Source organism: Budorcas taxicolor, chromosome 13 (genome assembly GCF_023091745.1).
Source record: "Budorcas taxicolor isolate Tak-1 chromosome 13, Takin1.1, whole genome shotgun sequence".
Lineage (NCBI taxonomy): Eukaryota > Metazoa > Chordata > Mammalia > Artiodactyla > Bovidae > Budorcas > Budorcas taxicolor.
Window position 1 is genome coordinate 22,821,156 of NC_068922.1, and position 17,434 is coordinate 22,838,589.

The 17,434-nt window shown below is 37.9% G+C and overlaps 1 protein-coding gene across 1 annotated transcript in view; it reads right to left on the minus strand.

Moving 5' to 3' along the window:
- DNAJC1 (DnaJ heat shock protein family (Hsp40) member C1) overlaps nucleotides 1–17,434 on the minus strand; it is a 190,381-nt gene that overhangs the window by 82,828 nt on the left and 90,119 nt on the right. Inside the window, exon 8 of the mRNA XM_052651016.1 lies at nucleotides 4,429–4,592. Coding sequence (XP_052506976.1) covers nucleotides 4,429–4,592 — 164 coding nt within the window. The remainder of the gene's footprint in view (nucleotides 1–4,428; nucleotides 4,593–17,434) is intronic.

Sequence of the window (17,434 nt, forward strand, 5' to 3'; positions counted from 1 at the left end):
CATGAGTCAAAGAGGAATTCACAAGGAAAATTAGACTGTTTTGAATTGAATGAAATGAATACATGCCATCAAAATTTGTGGGATACAGCTAAACTACAAATATATAAATATATTAAAACTACAAACTAAAAAGCTCTACATTTAAATAATCCAGTGTTCAAAAAAAACTTACACTATTAATACTAAGAAGGAAGTTCTCCAATCGATGACCTAGCATCCACCTTAAGAAACTAGAAAAAGAGTAAATTAAACCTCAAGTAAGTAGAAGAAAAAATTAATAGCAGAAAATCAATGAAACCAAAAGCTGATTTCTGAAGAAAAATCAGTAAAATGGATATACTTCTAGAGACCCTGGCCAAAAATAAAACAGAGGACACAAATGGCCAATATGATAAACTAAAGATATCACTACAGATATTAAAATGATAATAAAGTAATATTATAAAAAACTTATGCCAGTATATTCAACAACTTAGGTGAAATAATCAAACCTGTTCAAAGACACAAACTGCCAAAGCTACCTAAACAAAAAAACTGATGCAATTCCACACAAACGCTTGTAGAAAAAAGGAACAGTTCCCAATGCATTCTATGAAGCCACTATCAACCTGATATGAAAAGCACAAAAAAATACTAAAATTATAGACCTATCCCACATGAAAGCTACTATGACTAATAATTAAGTGTAGCAAAGTTATAGGATAAAAGGTTAACATACAAAAAATAATAGTATTTCCATATACTCACATCAGAAACTGAAATTAAAAATATAATTTGGAATAGTATAAAATATGAAATATTTAGGGATAAATTTGACCAAATATGTTCTTAAGAGAAATTAAAGAAGATGCAGATAAGAGTTATATACCATGTGGAGCAAAAGACTCAATATTTTTATGATGTCAGATTCTCCCCAAATTTATCTATAGATCAATTCAACTGCAATATAAATTCCAACAGAATCTTTTGTACAAACTGACAACTTGAATCTAAATTTATTATAAAGAAATGCAAATAACTAGTCAATACTATCTTGAAAAGAAGAAAACAGTTGGAGGATTTCTACTTTCTGATTTCAAGGCTTATTACATAGCTTATTATCAATACAAATTGTACTGGTATAAATATAGATATACAGATTAACAGAAGAGAGAGCCCAGTAATAAACTAACACATATATGGTCAATTATAATATTTTCAACAAAGGTCTCATGGCAACTGAATTCAAAAAGGACAATCTTTTAAACAAATAGGGCTAGAAGAATGGGTAGCTAAACAGCAAAATATAAATAAATATGTGTGTGTCTGTGTGTGTGTACACACCTGAATGCGCATCTCACACTATATACAAAAATTAACTTGAAATCTCACAGACCTAAAGTAAGAGCTAAAGTAGTGAAACTTCTAAATGGAAACATGGAAGAAACCCTAATTTTGGGTTTGGTAAAGATTTCTTATTCTGTTGTTGTTGCTGTTTAGTTGCTAAGTCGTGTCCAAGTCTTTTGTGACTCCATGCATTGTAGGCTGCCAGGCCCTTCTCTTCTGTCCATGGGATTTCTCAGGCAAGAATACTGAGCGGGCTGCAATTTCCTTCTCCAGGGGATCTTCACGACCCAGGGACTGAAACCCGGGTCTCCTGCGTTGCAGGCTGATTCTTCACTGCCTGAGCCATCACGGAAGCCCTACAGATTTCTTAATTAGGACAGTAAAATAAACTAGTACAAAGGAAAACATTTAATAAACTGAACATCTGAATTTAAGACTTTTGCTCTTCAAAAGACACTATTACTAAAATAAAAAGCAAGTTATAAACAAGAAGATATCTGCAAAATACATAGGTGACAAAAGTGTTTTATATATAGATAGAGAACTTTAAACTCAATCATAAGACAATCATGGGCTGCAGATCTGAAGAGACACCTCATAAAAGAAGATATTCTAATGGCAAATAAACAGATAAAAAGATGTTCAGCATTATTAACCATTAGAGAATTGAAAATGAGAATCACAATGAGATAGTCCTGCACATCAACTAGAATGGCTAAAATTAAAAACACCACTAACACCAAAGGTGGCCGAAACGTGGAGCCACTGCAACACTTACACATCAGTGGTGGGAGTGTAAAATTTACCACCTCTCTGGAACACAGTTTGGCAACTTCAGTTTACTACATGGCATTTATCCAAGGGAAATGAAGGCATAACTCCACACAAACATGTACACAATAAATCTTCATAGAAGACTTATTTATAATGGCCAGAAACAAATAAAATTTCCATCAACTAATAAATAAATTTTAAAAACTGTAGTGTGCCCGTACACTAGACTATTACTCAGCACTAAAAAGAGAAAACTGTAGAAACATGAACATGGATAAATCTCAAATAGAGTGTGTACTATATGTTCCTATAGAAATAACATGTTAGATCATGCAAACTAACCCACTATGGATTATTCAGTTCAGTTCAGTCCAGTCACTCAGTCGTGTCCAACTCTTTGCAACCCCAGGGACTGCAGCAAGCCAGTCTTCCCTGTCCTGGATTATTATTCAATATAAATGATTATTAGTCAGTGATAAAAAGAAAATCTACTGATACACTCAAACACTTGGAGGGATTTTTAAGAGCATATTATGAATTTGGAGGGATTTTTAAGGGCATATTATGAATTAAAAAAAAAGTCAATCTGAGCACCTAAATCTATAAATATTAAAAAAAAATAAAGGGATAAGCAGACAGCAATGCAATACAGACAAGAATGTAATACATTCCATCAAAAAGCAGCAGATACGCATTCTTCTCACGTACACATGGATCTCCACAACAGATCATATGTTAGCCCACAAAACAACTCTTAAATTTATTTAAGACTGAAATCAAATCATATTCTTTTCCTACTACATTGGTAGTGACATTAGAAATCAATTACAAGAAGAAAACAAACATCACAAATGTATGATGATTAAGCATAAGATCATCTGAATAGATGTAAATGATAGAACTGGACAAAAACTTTCATTTTTGGTAAAAACTCTCAACAAAGTTGTGTATAGAGGGAATGCACCAAAACACAATAAAGGCCACATGTGACAAGCCCAAAGCTAACATCATACTCAACACATGAAAAGATGCTCAACATCACTAATCAATAAGGAAATACAAATCAAAACCACGATATCATCTCTCACTAGTCAGAATGGCTATTATAAAAAATACAAGAAATAACAAGCGTTGGCAGGGATATGAAGAAAAGGGAAAGCTTGTGCACTGTTGGTGGAAATGTATATTGGTCCAACCCACTGTGGAAAACAGTACAGAGTTTCCTCTAAAAATTAAAAATAGAACTACCAAATGATCTAGAAGTTCCACTTCTGGGTGTTTATCTGAAGAAAATGAAAACACTAATCTGAAAAGATATATGCACCTCAATGTTTGTTGTAGACTATTTACAATAGCCAAGATATGGAAAGAACTTAAGTGTCCACTGATGGTTGAATGGATATAGAAAATGTGACACACACACACACAGACACACACAGGAATATTATGCAGCCATAAAAATAAGGGAATCTTGCCATTTGTGACAACATGGATGGACCTTAACAGCATTATACTATGTAAAATAAATCATATGGAGAAAGACAAATACCACATGATCTCACTTTTCTAGAAGAATCTGAACAAAAACAAACAACCCCCCCCAAAACTAATAAGCTTAAGAAAATGAGAACAGACTGGTTTTTAAAAGAGGTAGGGCTGTGGCAGTGAGGAGCAGGTGAACTGGATGAAAGGGTCAGTCATAGGGACGGGAAGTCAGTTATAGGGACGCAGTGGCACACTGATTATACTTAATAATGGTGAACTGCATATCTTAAAGCTGCTAGGAGAGTAAATCTTAAAAGGTTACCCAAAAAATTTTGTAAACATGTACAGTGATTGATGTTAACTACACTTACTGTGGTGGACTTGACCCAGTGTTGACAAGAATGTAAAGTAACTGAAGTTTTCAATCCTGCTGCTGAGCTAGAAATTGATACAGATGTTTAAAAAAAGAAAAAAAAATATATATATATATGAATTATTTACTTGTTGACCCTGTGACTTAATACACTAGTGTACAAAGGTTTTAACTTGGTTTGCCATGAGACAGTTGACTGAGCTCTATATCTATTAATATATTTTATGTACTTTTCAGTATGTGTTTTACTCAAAGCAAAATTCAAAAAACTTACCTGTTTGTGGAATTCCCTGGTGATCCAGTGGCTCAGACTTCATGCTCCCAAAGCAGGTGGCCTGGATTGGATCCACGGTCAAGGAACTAGATCCCACATGCCACAACTAAGAGTTCTCATGCCGTGGCTAAAGATCCCACAAGCCGCAACTAAGACCCGACACAGACAAACAAATATATATATATTTTAAATTTACCTGTTTTTTCTGTGTTCTGTTCCTATTTTCTAACCAGTCATCCATTTGCTCCTCAATTTCTTCTATAGAAGTTCCATGATCATAAGATTGAATATATGTACTTTCTAAAGGCGTATATACAGGAAATTCAGGTTTTGGTTTTTTTATTTTAACTTTCTTCTGTTCTAAAAAAAAAGGTTAAAAGCACCAATTAAAAATAAAAATAAAAAGAACTGAAATTTTATTCATAGACCTTATCTTGAAAGAATATATATATTGCTCTTTCATAAAAATACAATTGCTTTACTTATATCAGCTTTAAGTTTTATTGTGCATTATCCATGCCATTGTTTTAAAATAAAACTCATAGATGTTGATGACAGATGATTATTATATAATCCCCATATCAATTTGTGTGTATCTTTAGTTTTCAAAGTATTGTTCACGAAACATTTCATTTAGCCATAGTGCAAAGGGCCTGGGCATTAGTATTTTAATCCTACCTTTACTACCTAAGAGCTGCATACTACAGGGCAAGTAACTTAACCCTTAGAACAAGTGTCCATTTTCATTCTGTAAAAGGGAGTTAAATCTAACCTCAAAGTTGATGTGAGGAAAATTTTATATACCCTACCACTCCAGTACTCTTGCCTGGAAAATCCCATGGATGGAGGAGCCTGGTAGGCTGCAGTCCATGGGGTCACTAAGAGTCGGACATGACTGAGCAACTTCACTTTCACTTTTCACTTTCCTGCATTGGAGAAGGAAATGGCAACCCACTCCAGTGTTCTTGCCTGGAGAATCCTAGGGGCGAGGGAGCCTGGTGGGCTGCCGTCTATGGGGTCGCACAGAGTCGGACACGACTAAAGCGACTTAGCAGCAGCAGCAACACATTACTTGGCAGAAAACTAGCTCATAAGGGTATACATCCGTCTTTTCAATATTTTACAAATGCAAAATATAATCTGGAAGCATCAAGGGTAGTTATCAATAGATGATTATCAGTTTATCAACTAGCCTCTTCATTAAATCCCTTTTTGATTAGCATTGACACTGAGAAGCAAGTCTACTCTTAGTCACTGTCAAACTCATCCATCCTGAGAACCACATCTTCCCCATCCGGTGTATGTGTATGTGTTTACATACACTATAATACCAACATAATAAAATTAATATGATGTTGGCATATGAAGAGACAAATTCCTAGAACAGATTAGAGAATTCATAAATATTTCAGTTCAGTGGAAGAAGGATTTAATAAATGTTGCTGGCACAAATGAATATCCATTTGAAAGAAAAGTGGACACAATCTTACCATGTATACCAAAAATAAATCACAGTTGCATAAGAGACTTAAATTTAAAAACCAAAACAATGAAAATATTGAAAAAGAAACCTAAAAACTAACTATACTATTTAAAGGAAGCATAAATCTTAACTAAGACCGAATATGCAGATGACACCACCCTTATGGCAGAAAGTGAAGAGGAGCTAAAAAGCCTCTTGATGAAAGTGAAAGAGGAGAGTAAAAAAGTTGGCTTAAAGCTCAACATTCAGAAAACGAAGATCATGGCATCTGGTCCCATCACTTCATGGCAAATAGATGGGGAAACAGTAGAAACAGTGTCAGACTTTATTTTGGGGGGCTCCAAAATCACTGCAGATGGTGACTGCAGCCATGAAATTAAAAGACGCTTACTCCTTGGAAGAAAAGTTATGACCAACCTAGATAGCATATTCAAAAGCAGAGACATTACTTTGCCGACTAAGGTCCATCTAGTCAAGGCTATGGTTTTTCCTGTGGTCATGTATGGATGTGAAAGTTGGACTGTGAAGAAGGCTGAACACCAAAGAATTGATGCTTTTGAACTGTGGTGTTGGAGAAGACTCTTGAGAGTCCCTTGGACTGCAAGGAGATCCAACCAGTCCATTCTGCAGGAGATCAACCCTGGGATTTCTTTGGAAGGAATGATGCTGAAGCTGAAGCTCCAGTACTTTGGCCACCTCATGTGAAGAGTTGACTCATTGGAAAAGACTCTGATGCTGGGAGGGATTGGGGGCAGGAGGAGAAGGGGATGACCCAGGATGAGATGGCTAGATGGCATCACAGACTCGATGGACGTGAGTCTGAGTGAACTCCGGGTGATGGTGATGGACAGGGAGGCCTGGCGTGCTGCGATTCATGGGGTTGCAAAGAGTCGGACACAACTGAGCGACTGAACTGAACTGAACTGAAGGCCGAAAACCCAGATGCTACAAAGATAAAAGACAGAATAAACAAATCAAGAGAGAACAGATTTGGAAAGATAATCTACAATTCAGAGTACAAACAGAAGATATGCATATATAGAATACATAAAGAGATCTCACCTGACAGGATAAGCAGCCTACTAGAAAAAAATGGCCAAAAAATAAAAAGTGTATTAAGAATACAGTATTATGGGAACAGTTCTACTTTAAAAGGTTGTTACCATATCTAGAAATTACATGGTACTGAGTACCATATTTTATCCTATACTGCATCAGTACCTGTGTATATCCAAACTTTTCAAATGGTGACTTAAAAAAAACCCTGATACTGTAGAAGCAAATTAGTAACTTAAATGACATGAGGCTAATTTAAAGGTATAAAAATATAACTCAAAATGGATCAATGACCTAAGTGTAAGATCTAAAACTCTGATTTCTTTAATATGACACCAAAGGCACAGCAATGAAAGAAAATAGAATTAGACTTCATGAAAATTTTAAAATTTTGTGTATCAAAAGATATCAATAGAGTAAAAAGGCAACCCATATAATGAGAGAAAATATTTGTAAATCATATATCTGATAAGGGATTATATACTGAATATACAGAAAACTCCTAAAACTCAACAAACAATCTGATTCAAAATTGGGTACAGGACTTGAATAGTCATTTCTCCAAACACTTATTAGGATGGCTACAAGAAACAAACATACACAGCCCAACCAGAAAGTAACTGGCTACAAGAAACACACACACCAGAAAATAAAAACCACTGGCAAGGATACAGAGAAACTGGAACTTTGTACACTGTTGGTAAGAAAGTAAAATTGTACAGTGCTATGGAAAATAGTACAGCAGCTCCTAAAAAAAGTAAAGATAGAATTGTCACCAGTTCAGTTCAGTTGCTCAGTCGTGTTTGACTCTTTGTGACCCCATGAATCGCAGCACGCCATGCCTCCCTGTCCATCACCAACTCCCGGAGTTCACTCAGATTCACGTCCATTGAGCCCGTGATGCTATCCAGCCATCTCATCCTTTGTCATCCCCTTCTCCTCCTGCCCCCAATCCCTCCCAGCATCAGAGTCTTTTCCAATGAGTCAGCTCTTCGCATGAGGTGGCCAAAGTACTGGAGTTTCAGCTTCAGCATCATTCCTTCCAAAGAAATCCCAGGGTTGATCTCCTGCAGAATGGACTGGTTGAATCTCCTTGCAGTCCAAGGGACTCTCAAGAGTCTTCTCCAACACCACAGTTCAAAAGCATCAATTCTTCGGCGCTCAGCCTTCTTCACAGTCCAACTTTCACATCCATACATGACCACAGGAAAAACCATAGCCTTGACTAGATGGACCTTAGTCGGCAAAGAAATGTCTCTGCTTTTGAATATGCTATCTAGGTTGGTCATAACTTTTCTTCCAAGGAGTAAGCGTCTTTTAATTGTCATATGATCCAGCAATTCCACTTCTGGATACATATCCAAAAGAAGTGAAACCAGGGGCTCAAAGAGATATTTGTTCACCCAAGTTCACACCAGAATTATTCACAATAGCTAAAAATTGGAAGCAACCCAAGTGTTTAATGACAAATGAATGGATAAACAAAATGTGGTATATACATAAAACAGAATATTACATAAGGTATAGAGTTTTTATTTGGTCATGTTTCCAAATGTACTGGAGTTAGTGATTTGTTATGTTACCTTTTCATAAGTTATCTCAGAGAGGAATCTCCCATCCATGAGCATCCTATATCATCAAAGGAAAAATGCTCTAACCCATTGGGATTACATCTGCCCTGTCTCCTTTGTCCTCTTCTCCCCAGTCCCTGAATCAACTTAAAAATCAGCACTAGCATCTTCTTTCCTCATGAGCCTGAGTTTTCTATAGAAATTTGTCTTCCATTACCTTAGGGAAGGTGAATGCTTTCCTGTCTTGCCACCCTAAAGAGGCAAATTCTACCATGTTCTTACTGTCCCCTTGACAACTCTACTTGGGCCCATCACTGGGGTATGGGGTGGGGACCACAAAGCCAGAAGGAAAACATAATGTCTGGAAGCATTGTTTCTTCAGATTAAAAAAATACTTCTTAGAAAAGAAGGATTTTGATTACTTGATTTTGCTTTTGTTCTTAACTCATATAAGTACAGAGGGAAAAAAAGGGAAATATTGAGTTTTCCTTCTACTGTTGATCCCCTCTTTGTCTAAATTTTAACCTTTCAATCAATTTCTTTATAGAATTACTCATTTTTTTTCCATTCACAATATGGGTTTTCATTATAGTACTCAGAACTCACATCTATTAACTTCGATGAAAACTCAGAATGTATAAAATATTAACACTGAAAAAAACCTTATATCAATACATATTCAATTTATTTACAGCAAAAACATAAAGTTGATTACAAGCTTGTAGTAAAGAAAATGCTCAAAAATTTCCAAATAGATCACATTTTTTCCCATAAAGACTTCCTAAAAGAAAGATACATATTTATTTTCATTACCCTTTTCAGACTTCCCCCCTCTAAAACACCATTTTAGTAAGACTACCATACCCCACTCCATGTAACTCTGGTGTAGCCCTCAGAGGACACTGCACACACAGTCTCAGCAGTAAAGCAGAAGACTTGAGGGCAGATTAGCAATTAGGTCATGAAAAACAGGCAGCATAAAACAGCTATTGCTAATCTGCATGAGATGCATTTACTCAATTAGGCAGATGGAAATGTTATTATGAACTCAGTATTCCAGTGATGGTCTTTAAAATTAAGAAGGATGGGGGCAAATGAAATGCACACTCGGGGATTTGGGGCCTTTATGCATTAGTTCTAAAGTATACAGTGTAGAACACTGTAATGAAGTTAACAAAATTAATTAAAAGATTCTTTCCATGTAACCATGAGAGACGACATTTAAAAATACATGACAGTTTTTGACATTATTAACAGCAATGTGACTGTTCTTTAACTTTGTTAATGTTGATATCTTCACCTTTTCTATTAATAAATTTACTACTGAACTGATACAAAAACATGAGCAACAAAAGTCTTATTACTCAGAGTTTAGGATGAGTATTGTTTTTAATAAGCTTTCTGGCATTTAGTTTCATCATTTTCAGTTTGAAGAAACCATAACCTGGTAATGAATTTTCAAACTTTTAAAAAAATGAGTTAATTTTATTTGGAGGCTAATTACTTTACAATATTGTAGTGGTTTTTGCCATACATTGACATGAATCAGCCATGGGCAATTTTCAAACTTTTCAGAAGACCATCACACATTTTTGCTGGCATAAAGAGAATTTTCAGATAATCACCTATTTTAAAATTATGTTTCTTATATTTCAATTAAACAATAACAAATTACTATAACAAATGTCATATGATACCACTCACACTTCAGTTCAGTCACTCAGTCATGTCAAACTCTTTGCGACCCCATGAATTGCAGCACGCCATGCCTCCCTGTCCATCACCAACTCCCAGAGTTCACTCAAACTCACGTCCATCGAGTCAGTATTGCCATCCAGCCATCTCATCCTCTGTTGTCCCCTTTCCTCCTGCCTCCAATCCCTCCCACCATCAGAGTATTTTCCAATGAGTCAACTCTTCACATGAAGTGGCCAGAGTACTGGAGTTTCAGCTTTAGCATCATTCCTTCCAAAGAACACCCAGGGCTGATCTCCTTTACAATGGACTGGTTGGATCTCCTTGCAGTCCAAAGGACTCTCAAGAGTCTTCTCCAACACCACAGTTCAAAAGCATCAATTCTTTGGCGATCAGCTTTCCTCACAGTCCAACTCTCACATCCATACACGACCACAGGAAAAACCATAGCCTTGACTAAACAGACCTTTGTTGGCAAAGTAATGTCTCTGCTTTTGAATATGCTATCTAGGTTGGTCATAACTTTTCTTCCAAGGAGTAAGTGTCTTTTAATTTCATGGCTGCAGTCACCATCTGCAGTGATTTTGGAGCCCCCCAAAATAAAGTCTGACACTGTTTCCACTGTTGCCCCATCTATTTCCCATGAAGTGATGGGACCGGATGCCATGATTCGTTTTCTGAATGTTGAGTTTTAAGCCAACTTTTTCACTCTCCTCTTTCACTTTCATCAAGAGGCTTTTTAGCTCCTCTTCACTTTCTGCCATAAGGGTGGTGTCATCTGCATATCTGAGGTTATTGATATTTCTCCCGGCAATCTTGAATCCAGCTTGTGATTCTTCCAGTCCAGCGTTTCTCATGATGTACTCTGCATATAAGTTAAATAAGCACGGTGACAATATACAGCCTTGACGTACTCCTTGTCCTATTTGGAACCAGTCTGTTGTTCCATGTCCAGTTCTGTTGCTTCCTGATCTGCATACAGGTTTCTCAAGAGGCAGGTCAGGTGGTCTGGTATTCCCATCTCTTTCAGAATTGTCCACAGTTTAATGTGATCCACACAAAGGCTTTGGCATAGTCAATAAAGCAGAAATAGATGTTTTACTGGAACTCTCTTGCTTTTTCTATGATAAAGCAGATGTTGGCCATTTGATCTCTGGTTCCTCTGCCTTTTCTAAAACCAGCTTGAACATCAGGAAGTTCACGGTTCACGTATTGCTGAAGCCTGGCTTGGAGAATTTTGAACATTACTTTACTAGCATGTGAGATGAGTGCAATTGTGTGGTAGTTTGAGCATTCTTTAGCATTGCCTTTCTTTGGGATTGGAATAAAAACTGATCTTGTTCAGTCCAGTGGCCACTGCTGAGTTTTCCAAATTTGCTGGCATATTGAGTGCAGCACTTTCACAGCATCATCTCTGAGGATTTGAAACAGCTCAACTGGAATTCCATCACCTCCACTAGCTTTGTTCGTAGTGATGCTTTCTAAGGCCCACTTGACTTCACATTGCAGGACGTCTAGCTCTAGGTGAGTGATCATACCATTGTGATTATGTGGCTTGTGAAGATCTTTTTTGTACAGTTCTTCTGTGTATTCCTGCCACCTCTTAATATCTTCTGCTTCTGTTAGGTCCATACTATATCTTTCCTTTATCGAGCCCATCTTTGCATGAAATGTTCCCTTGGTATCTCTAATTTTCCCAAAGAGATCTCTAGTCTTTCCCATTTTGTTGTTTTCCTCTATTTCTTGGCATTGATCACTGAGGAAGGCATTCTTATCTCTTCTTGCTATTCTTTGGAACTCTGCATTCAGATGCTTATATCTTTCCTTTTCTCCTTTGCTTTTCGCTTCTCTTCTTTTCACAGCTATTTGTAAGGCCTCCCCAGATGCGTGGGCGCAGGAGGGCCTAGAGGAGCTACTCCACGTTCAAGGTCAGGAGGAGCGGTGGTGAGGAGATACCCCTCGTCCAAGGTAGGGAGCAGAGGCTGCGCTTTGCTGGAGCAGCCGTGAAGAGATATCCCATGTCCAAGGTAAGAGAAACCCAAGTCAGATGGTAGGTGTTCCAAGAGGGCATCAGAGGGCAGACACACTGAAACCATACTCAATGGCGGGTCCTGGTGGAGAGGTCTGACAGAATGTGGTCCACTGGAGAAGGGAATGGCAAACCACTTCCGTATTCTTGCCTTGAGAACCCCATGAACAGTATGAAAAGGCAAAATGATAGGATACTGAAAGAGGAACTCCCCAGGTCAGTAGGTGCTCAATATGCTACTGGAGATCAGTGGAGAAATAACTCCAGAAAAAAATGAAGGGATGGAGCCAAAGCAAAAACAATACCCGGTTGTGGATGTGACTGGTGATAGAAGCAAGGTCTGATGCTGTAAAGAGCAATATTGCATAGGAACCTGGAATGTCAGGTCCATGAATCAAGGCAAATTGGAAGTGGTCAAACAGGAGATGGCAAGAGTGAACATCAACATTCTAGGAATCAGCGAACTAAAATGGACTGGAATGGGTGAATTTAACTCAGACGACCATTACTATTGCAGGCAGGAATCCCTTAGAAAAACTGGAGTAGCCTTCATGGTCAACAAAAGAGTCCGAAATGCAGTACTTGGATGCAATCTCAAAAATGACAGGATGATCTCTGTTCGTTTCCAAGGCAAACCATTCCATATAACAGTAATCCAAGTCTATGCCCCAACCAATAATGCTGAAGAAGCTGAAGTTGAATGGTTCTATGAAGACCTACAAGACCTTTTAGAAGTAACACCCAAAAAAGATGTCCTTTTCATTATAGTGGACTGGAATGTAAAAGTAGGAAGTCAAGAAACACCTAGAGTAATAGGCAAATTTGGCCTTGGAATACGGAATGAAGCACGGCAAAGGCTAATAGAGTTTTGCCAAGAGAATGCACTGGTCATAGCAAACACCCTCTTCCAACAACACAAGAGAAGACTCTACACATGGACATCACCAGATGATCAACACTGAAATCAGACTGATTATATTCTTTGCAGCCAAAGATGGAGAAGCTCTATACAGTCAGCAAAAACAAGACCAGGAGCTGACTGTGGCTCAGATCATGAGCTCCTTTTTGCCAAATTCAGACTTAATTGAAGAAAGTAGGGAAAACCACTAGACCATTCAGGTATGACCTAAATCAAATCCCTTATGATACCACCTATATGTGGTATCTAAAAAATGATACAAATGAACTTTTTTACAAAACAGAAATAGACTCACAGAGAACAAACTTACGGTTACACAGGGGAAAAAAGAGGAGGGATAAATTTGGTCTTTGAGATGAACATATTATATATAACATTACTTAGAAGGTGGATAGCCAACAACAACCTACCATATGACACAAGGGACTGTATTAAATACCTTCCAATAACCTATAATGGAAAAGAATCTGAAAGAGTATATATATAGCTGAATCACTCTGCTGCATACCTGAAACACTGTAAATCAACTTTATTTCATTTAAAAAATTTTAAAAGGAAAGCATTATTAAATCTGCATGAGAACTGCTGGCAAATTCTTAGGGAGAACAAAAGTCTTTGAACAATTCTAGAAAAACAGTCATGAAAACATGACTATGAAAGCAAGGAAATTAGTGTATTCAAACTGCCTCCACAGCTAACTTTTGGTTTAATCTGACATTCTTCTCTTCCTGTAAATGTGGCTTCCCTTCACCTCCACTTTTTGACTAGTCTTAAAAGGCATGTATGGATGTTTGAGTTGGACTGTGAAGAAAGCTGAGTGCCGAAGAATTGATGCTTTTGAACTGTGGTATTGGAGAAGACTCTTGAGAGTCCCTTGGACTGCAAGGAGATCCAACCAGTTCATCCTAAAGGAGATCAGTCCTGGGTGTTCATTGGAAGGACTGATGCTGAGGCTGAAACTCCAATAATTTGGCCACCTCATGCAAAGAGTTGACTCATTGGAAAAGACCCTGATGCTGGGAGAGATTGGGGGCAGGAGGAGAAGGGGACGAGAGAGAATGAGATGGCTGGATGGCATCACCGACTCGATGGACATGAGTTCGAGTGAACTCCGGGAGTTGGTGATGGACAGGGAGGCCTGGCGTGCTGTGATTCATGGGGTCGCAAAGAGTCGGACACGACTGAGCGACTGAACTGAACTGAAAAGGCTTAGAAAAATTTTATGTAACAATTTTACTTAAAAATAACAATTATATAAAAGTTACATTTAAAGTTTCATTTATTCATGGATTTACTTAATTAACACTGTTTCAACAATTGCTGTAGTACCAGTTTCTGTTTCAATCTTTGGTTTTATTATTCAGTCACTAAGTCATGTCCAGCTCTTTGCCACCCCATGAACTGCAGCACACCAGTTTTCCCTGTCCTTCACGATCTCCTGGAGTTTGCTCAGACACATGTCCATTGGGTCAGGGATGCCATCCAACCATCTCATCCTCCGCCACCCCTTCTCCTCTTGCCTTCAGTGTTTCCCAGCATCAGGGTCTTTTCCAATGAGCCAGCTCTTTGCATCAGGTGGCAAAGTACTGGAGCTTCAGCTCAGCATCAGTCCTTCCAATGAATATTCATGACTGATTTTCTTTAGGATTGAATGTTTTGATCTCCTTTCTGTCCAAGGGACTCTCAAGAGTCTTCTCCAGCACCACAGTTCAAAACCATCAATTCTTCAGCGCTCAGTCTTCTTTATAGTCCAACTCCCACAACTGCACATGACTACTATATGAACCATAGCTTTCACTATATGGACCTTTACTGGTAAAGTGATATCTCTGCCTCTTAATATGCTCTCTGGGTTTGTCATAGCTTTTCTTCCAAGGAGGAACGTCTTTTAATTTTGTGGTTGCAGTCACCATCCACAGTGATTTTGGAGCCCAAGAAAATAAAGACTGTCCCTATTTCCACTTTTCCCCCATATATTTGCCATGAAGTAATGGGACCAGAAGCTATGATCTTAATTTTTTGAATGTTGAGTTTTAAGCCAGCTTTTTCATTCTCCTCTTTCACTAAGAGGCTCTCTAGTTCCTCTTCATTTTCTGCTATTAAAGTGGTATCATATACATATCTGAGGTTGCTGATATTTCTCCTGGCAATCTTAATTTCAGCTTGTGTTTCATTCAGCCCGGCACTTTGCATGATGTACTCTGCATGTAAGTTAAATGAGCAGGGTGACAATATACAGCCTTGACGCACTCCTTTCCCAATTTTGAACCAGCCCATTGTTCTATGTCCAGTTCTTAACTGCTGCCTCATCCTGCATGCAGGTTTCTTCAGAGACAGATATGGTGGTCTGGTATTTCCATTTCTTTTAAGAATTTTCCACAGTTTGTTGTGATCCACACAGTCAAAGGCTTTGACATATCAAATAAAGCAGAAGTAAGTTTTGGGGGACAATTTTCTTGCTTTTTCTATGATCCAATGGATGTTGGCAGTTTGGTCTCTGATTCCTCTACCTTTTGTAAATCCAGCTTGCATCTCTGGATATATTAATATAGCAGAAATAATCATTTGTCCACCCTTACTCTTCAAAACATGCATCAGTCAATCTTAATATGTAATCCTCTAGCATCCTAAATCTCTCCCTCTTAAACAGAGTCTGCTTTAAACAGTTATACAGTTTACCTGTATATTATACTGTATTTGTTGAAACTTTTAAAAAAATTTTTATTGGAGTACTCTGCTGCTGCTGCTAAGTTGCTTCAGTCATGTCCGACTCTGTGTGACCCCAAAGACTGCACCCCACCAGGCTCCCCCATCCCTGGGATTCTCCAGGCAAGAACACTGGAGTGGGTTGCCATTCCCTTCTCCAATGCATGAAAGTGAAAAGTGAAAGTGAAGTTGCTCAATCGTGTCCAACTCTCCGCGACCCCATGGACTGCAGCCTACCAAGCTCCTCCATCCAATCCTCCTGGGATTTTCCAGGCAAGAGTACTGGAGTGGGGTGCCAGTGCCTTCTCCGTTATTGGAGTATAGTTGATTTAAAAGGTTGTGTTAGCTCCTGCTGTATAGCAAGGTGAATCAGTTATACATATATACATATACCCATTCTTACAGACTTTTTTCCTATTACAGAGTGTTGAGAAGAGTTCCCTGTGACATACAGTAGGTCCTTATTAGTTATCTATATTTTATATGTAGTACTGTGTATATGTCAATCCTAGTCTCCTAATTAACTCTCCCCCTCTCCCTTGGTAACCGTAAGTTTGTTTTCTGCATCGTTAATATTAACTCATTAATATTTGTGGTTATATTAATTCATCTATTTAGTCATTCATCCATTTATTAAACTTTTACTATGTGCCAGGATGCTATATTAAATGCTGCAGACACAAAGATGATAAAGAAAGTCCCTGTTCTAAAGCTACCCAGATACCAGAAGGTTATAGAGGGTAAAAATGGTCCCCTAAACATGACTGTGTTCTGATGCCCAATATTTTGGGCATCAGATTATTTAATGTAATAAAATATTTTATTTTATTTTATTCCCCTCCTGAGAATATTTTACCTTACATGGCAAAAGAGACTTTGCAGATGGGATTAAACTTGAGCACCTTAAGACAGGAGAGACTATCCTGAATTATCCAAGTTGGTCGAGTCTAATCATAAGTCCTTAAAAGCAGAGAACTTTTCCCCGTTACGATCAGACAGAAATGTGACTAAAGAATAATCAGAGATGCAACATTACTAGCTCTGAAGGAAGAGGAAGGGGGGGCATGATCCAAGGAACACGGGGGCCTCGAGAAGCTGGAAAAGGAATCAGCCTTGAGTGATAACCTTGAGTTTAGCCCAGTGAGACTCATGTCTGACTTCTGACCCACATAACTGTGTGATAATGCAGTTGTATTTAAGCCACTAAATCTGTGGCCATTTGTTACAGCAACAATAAAAACTAATACTGGGATCATCTATTCCCACATGGTTTTTTGACAGATAAGGAAACGAAAATAAAATCCTCAAAGCCACACATTTAGGTAGTGGCAATGGACGCTGGTTTTGGAGACAACATAATTCCCCTTTATTCTCAAACTATGGTTGGTGTTTAGGTAAAGGCAGAAAGCTAGACTTTCACTTTATGAAGGGTAATTGCCATAGCTATTTTTCTATATATTGAAAGTGTGAACTGCATGGGAATACTAATAACACAGTTGCTCTTTTCCAGCTTCATTTGGCTAAATGACTTCTGCGGGCTGCACGAACAGCTAAGGCATGCAAGTTATTCTGTAAATCTCACATGCTGCATATTTATATACATTTGTAGGTGTGAAGTGACTGAATATTAAGAGTGTTTGTACAGTTTCCTGTGCCCACATTAGTCCATATCACTTCTCTAGGAATCTAGGTAGGTGGAGGGGAATGAAGTTTGAACCAAGAACACTCATATTGAAATTAAAA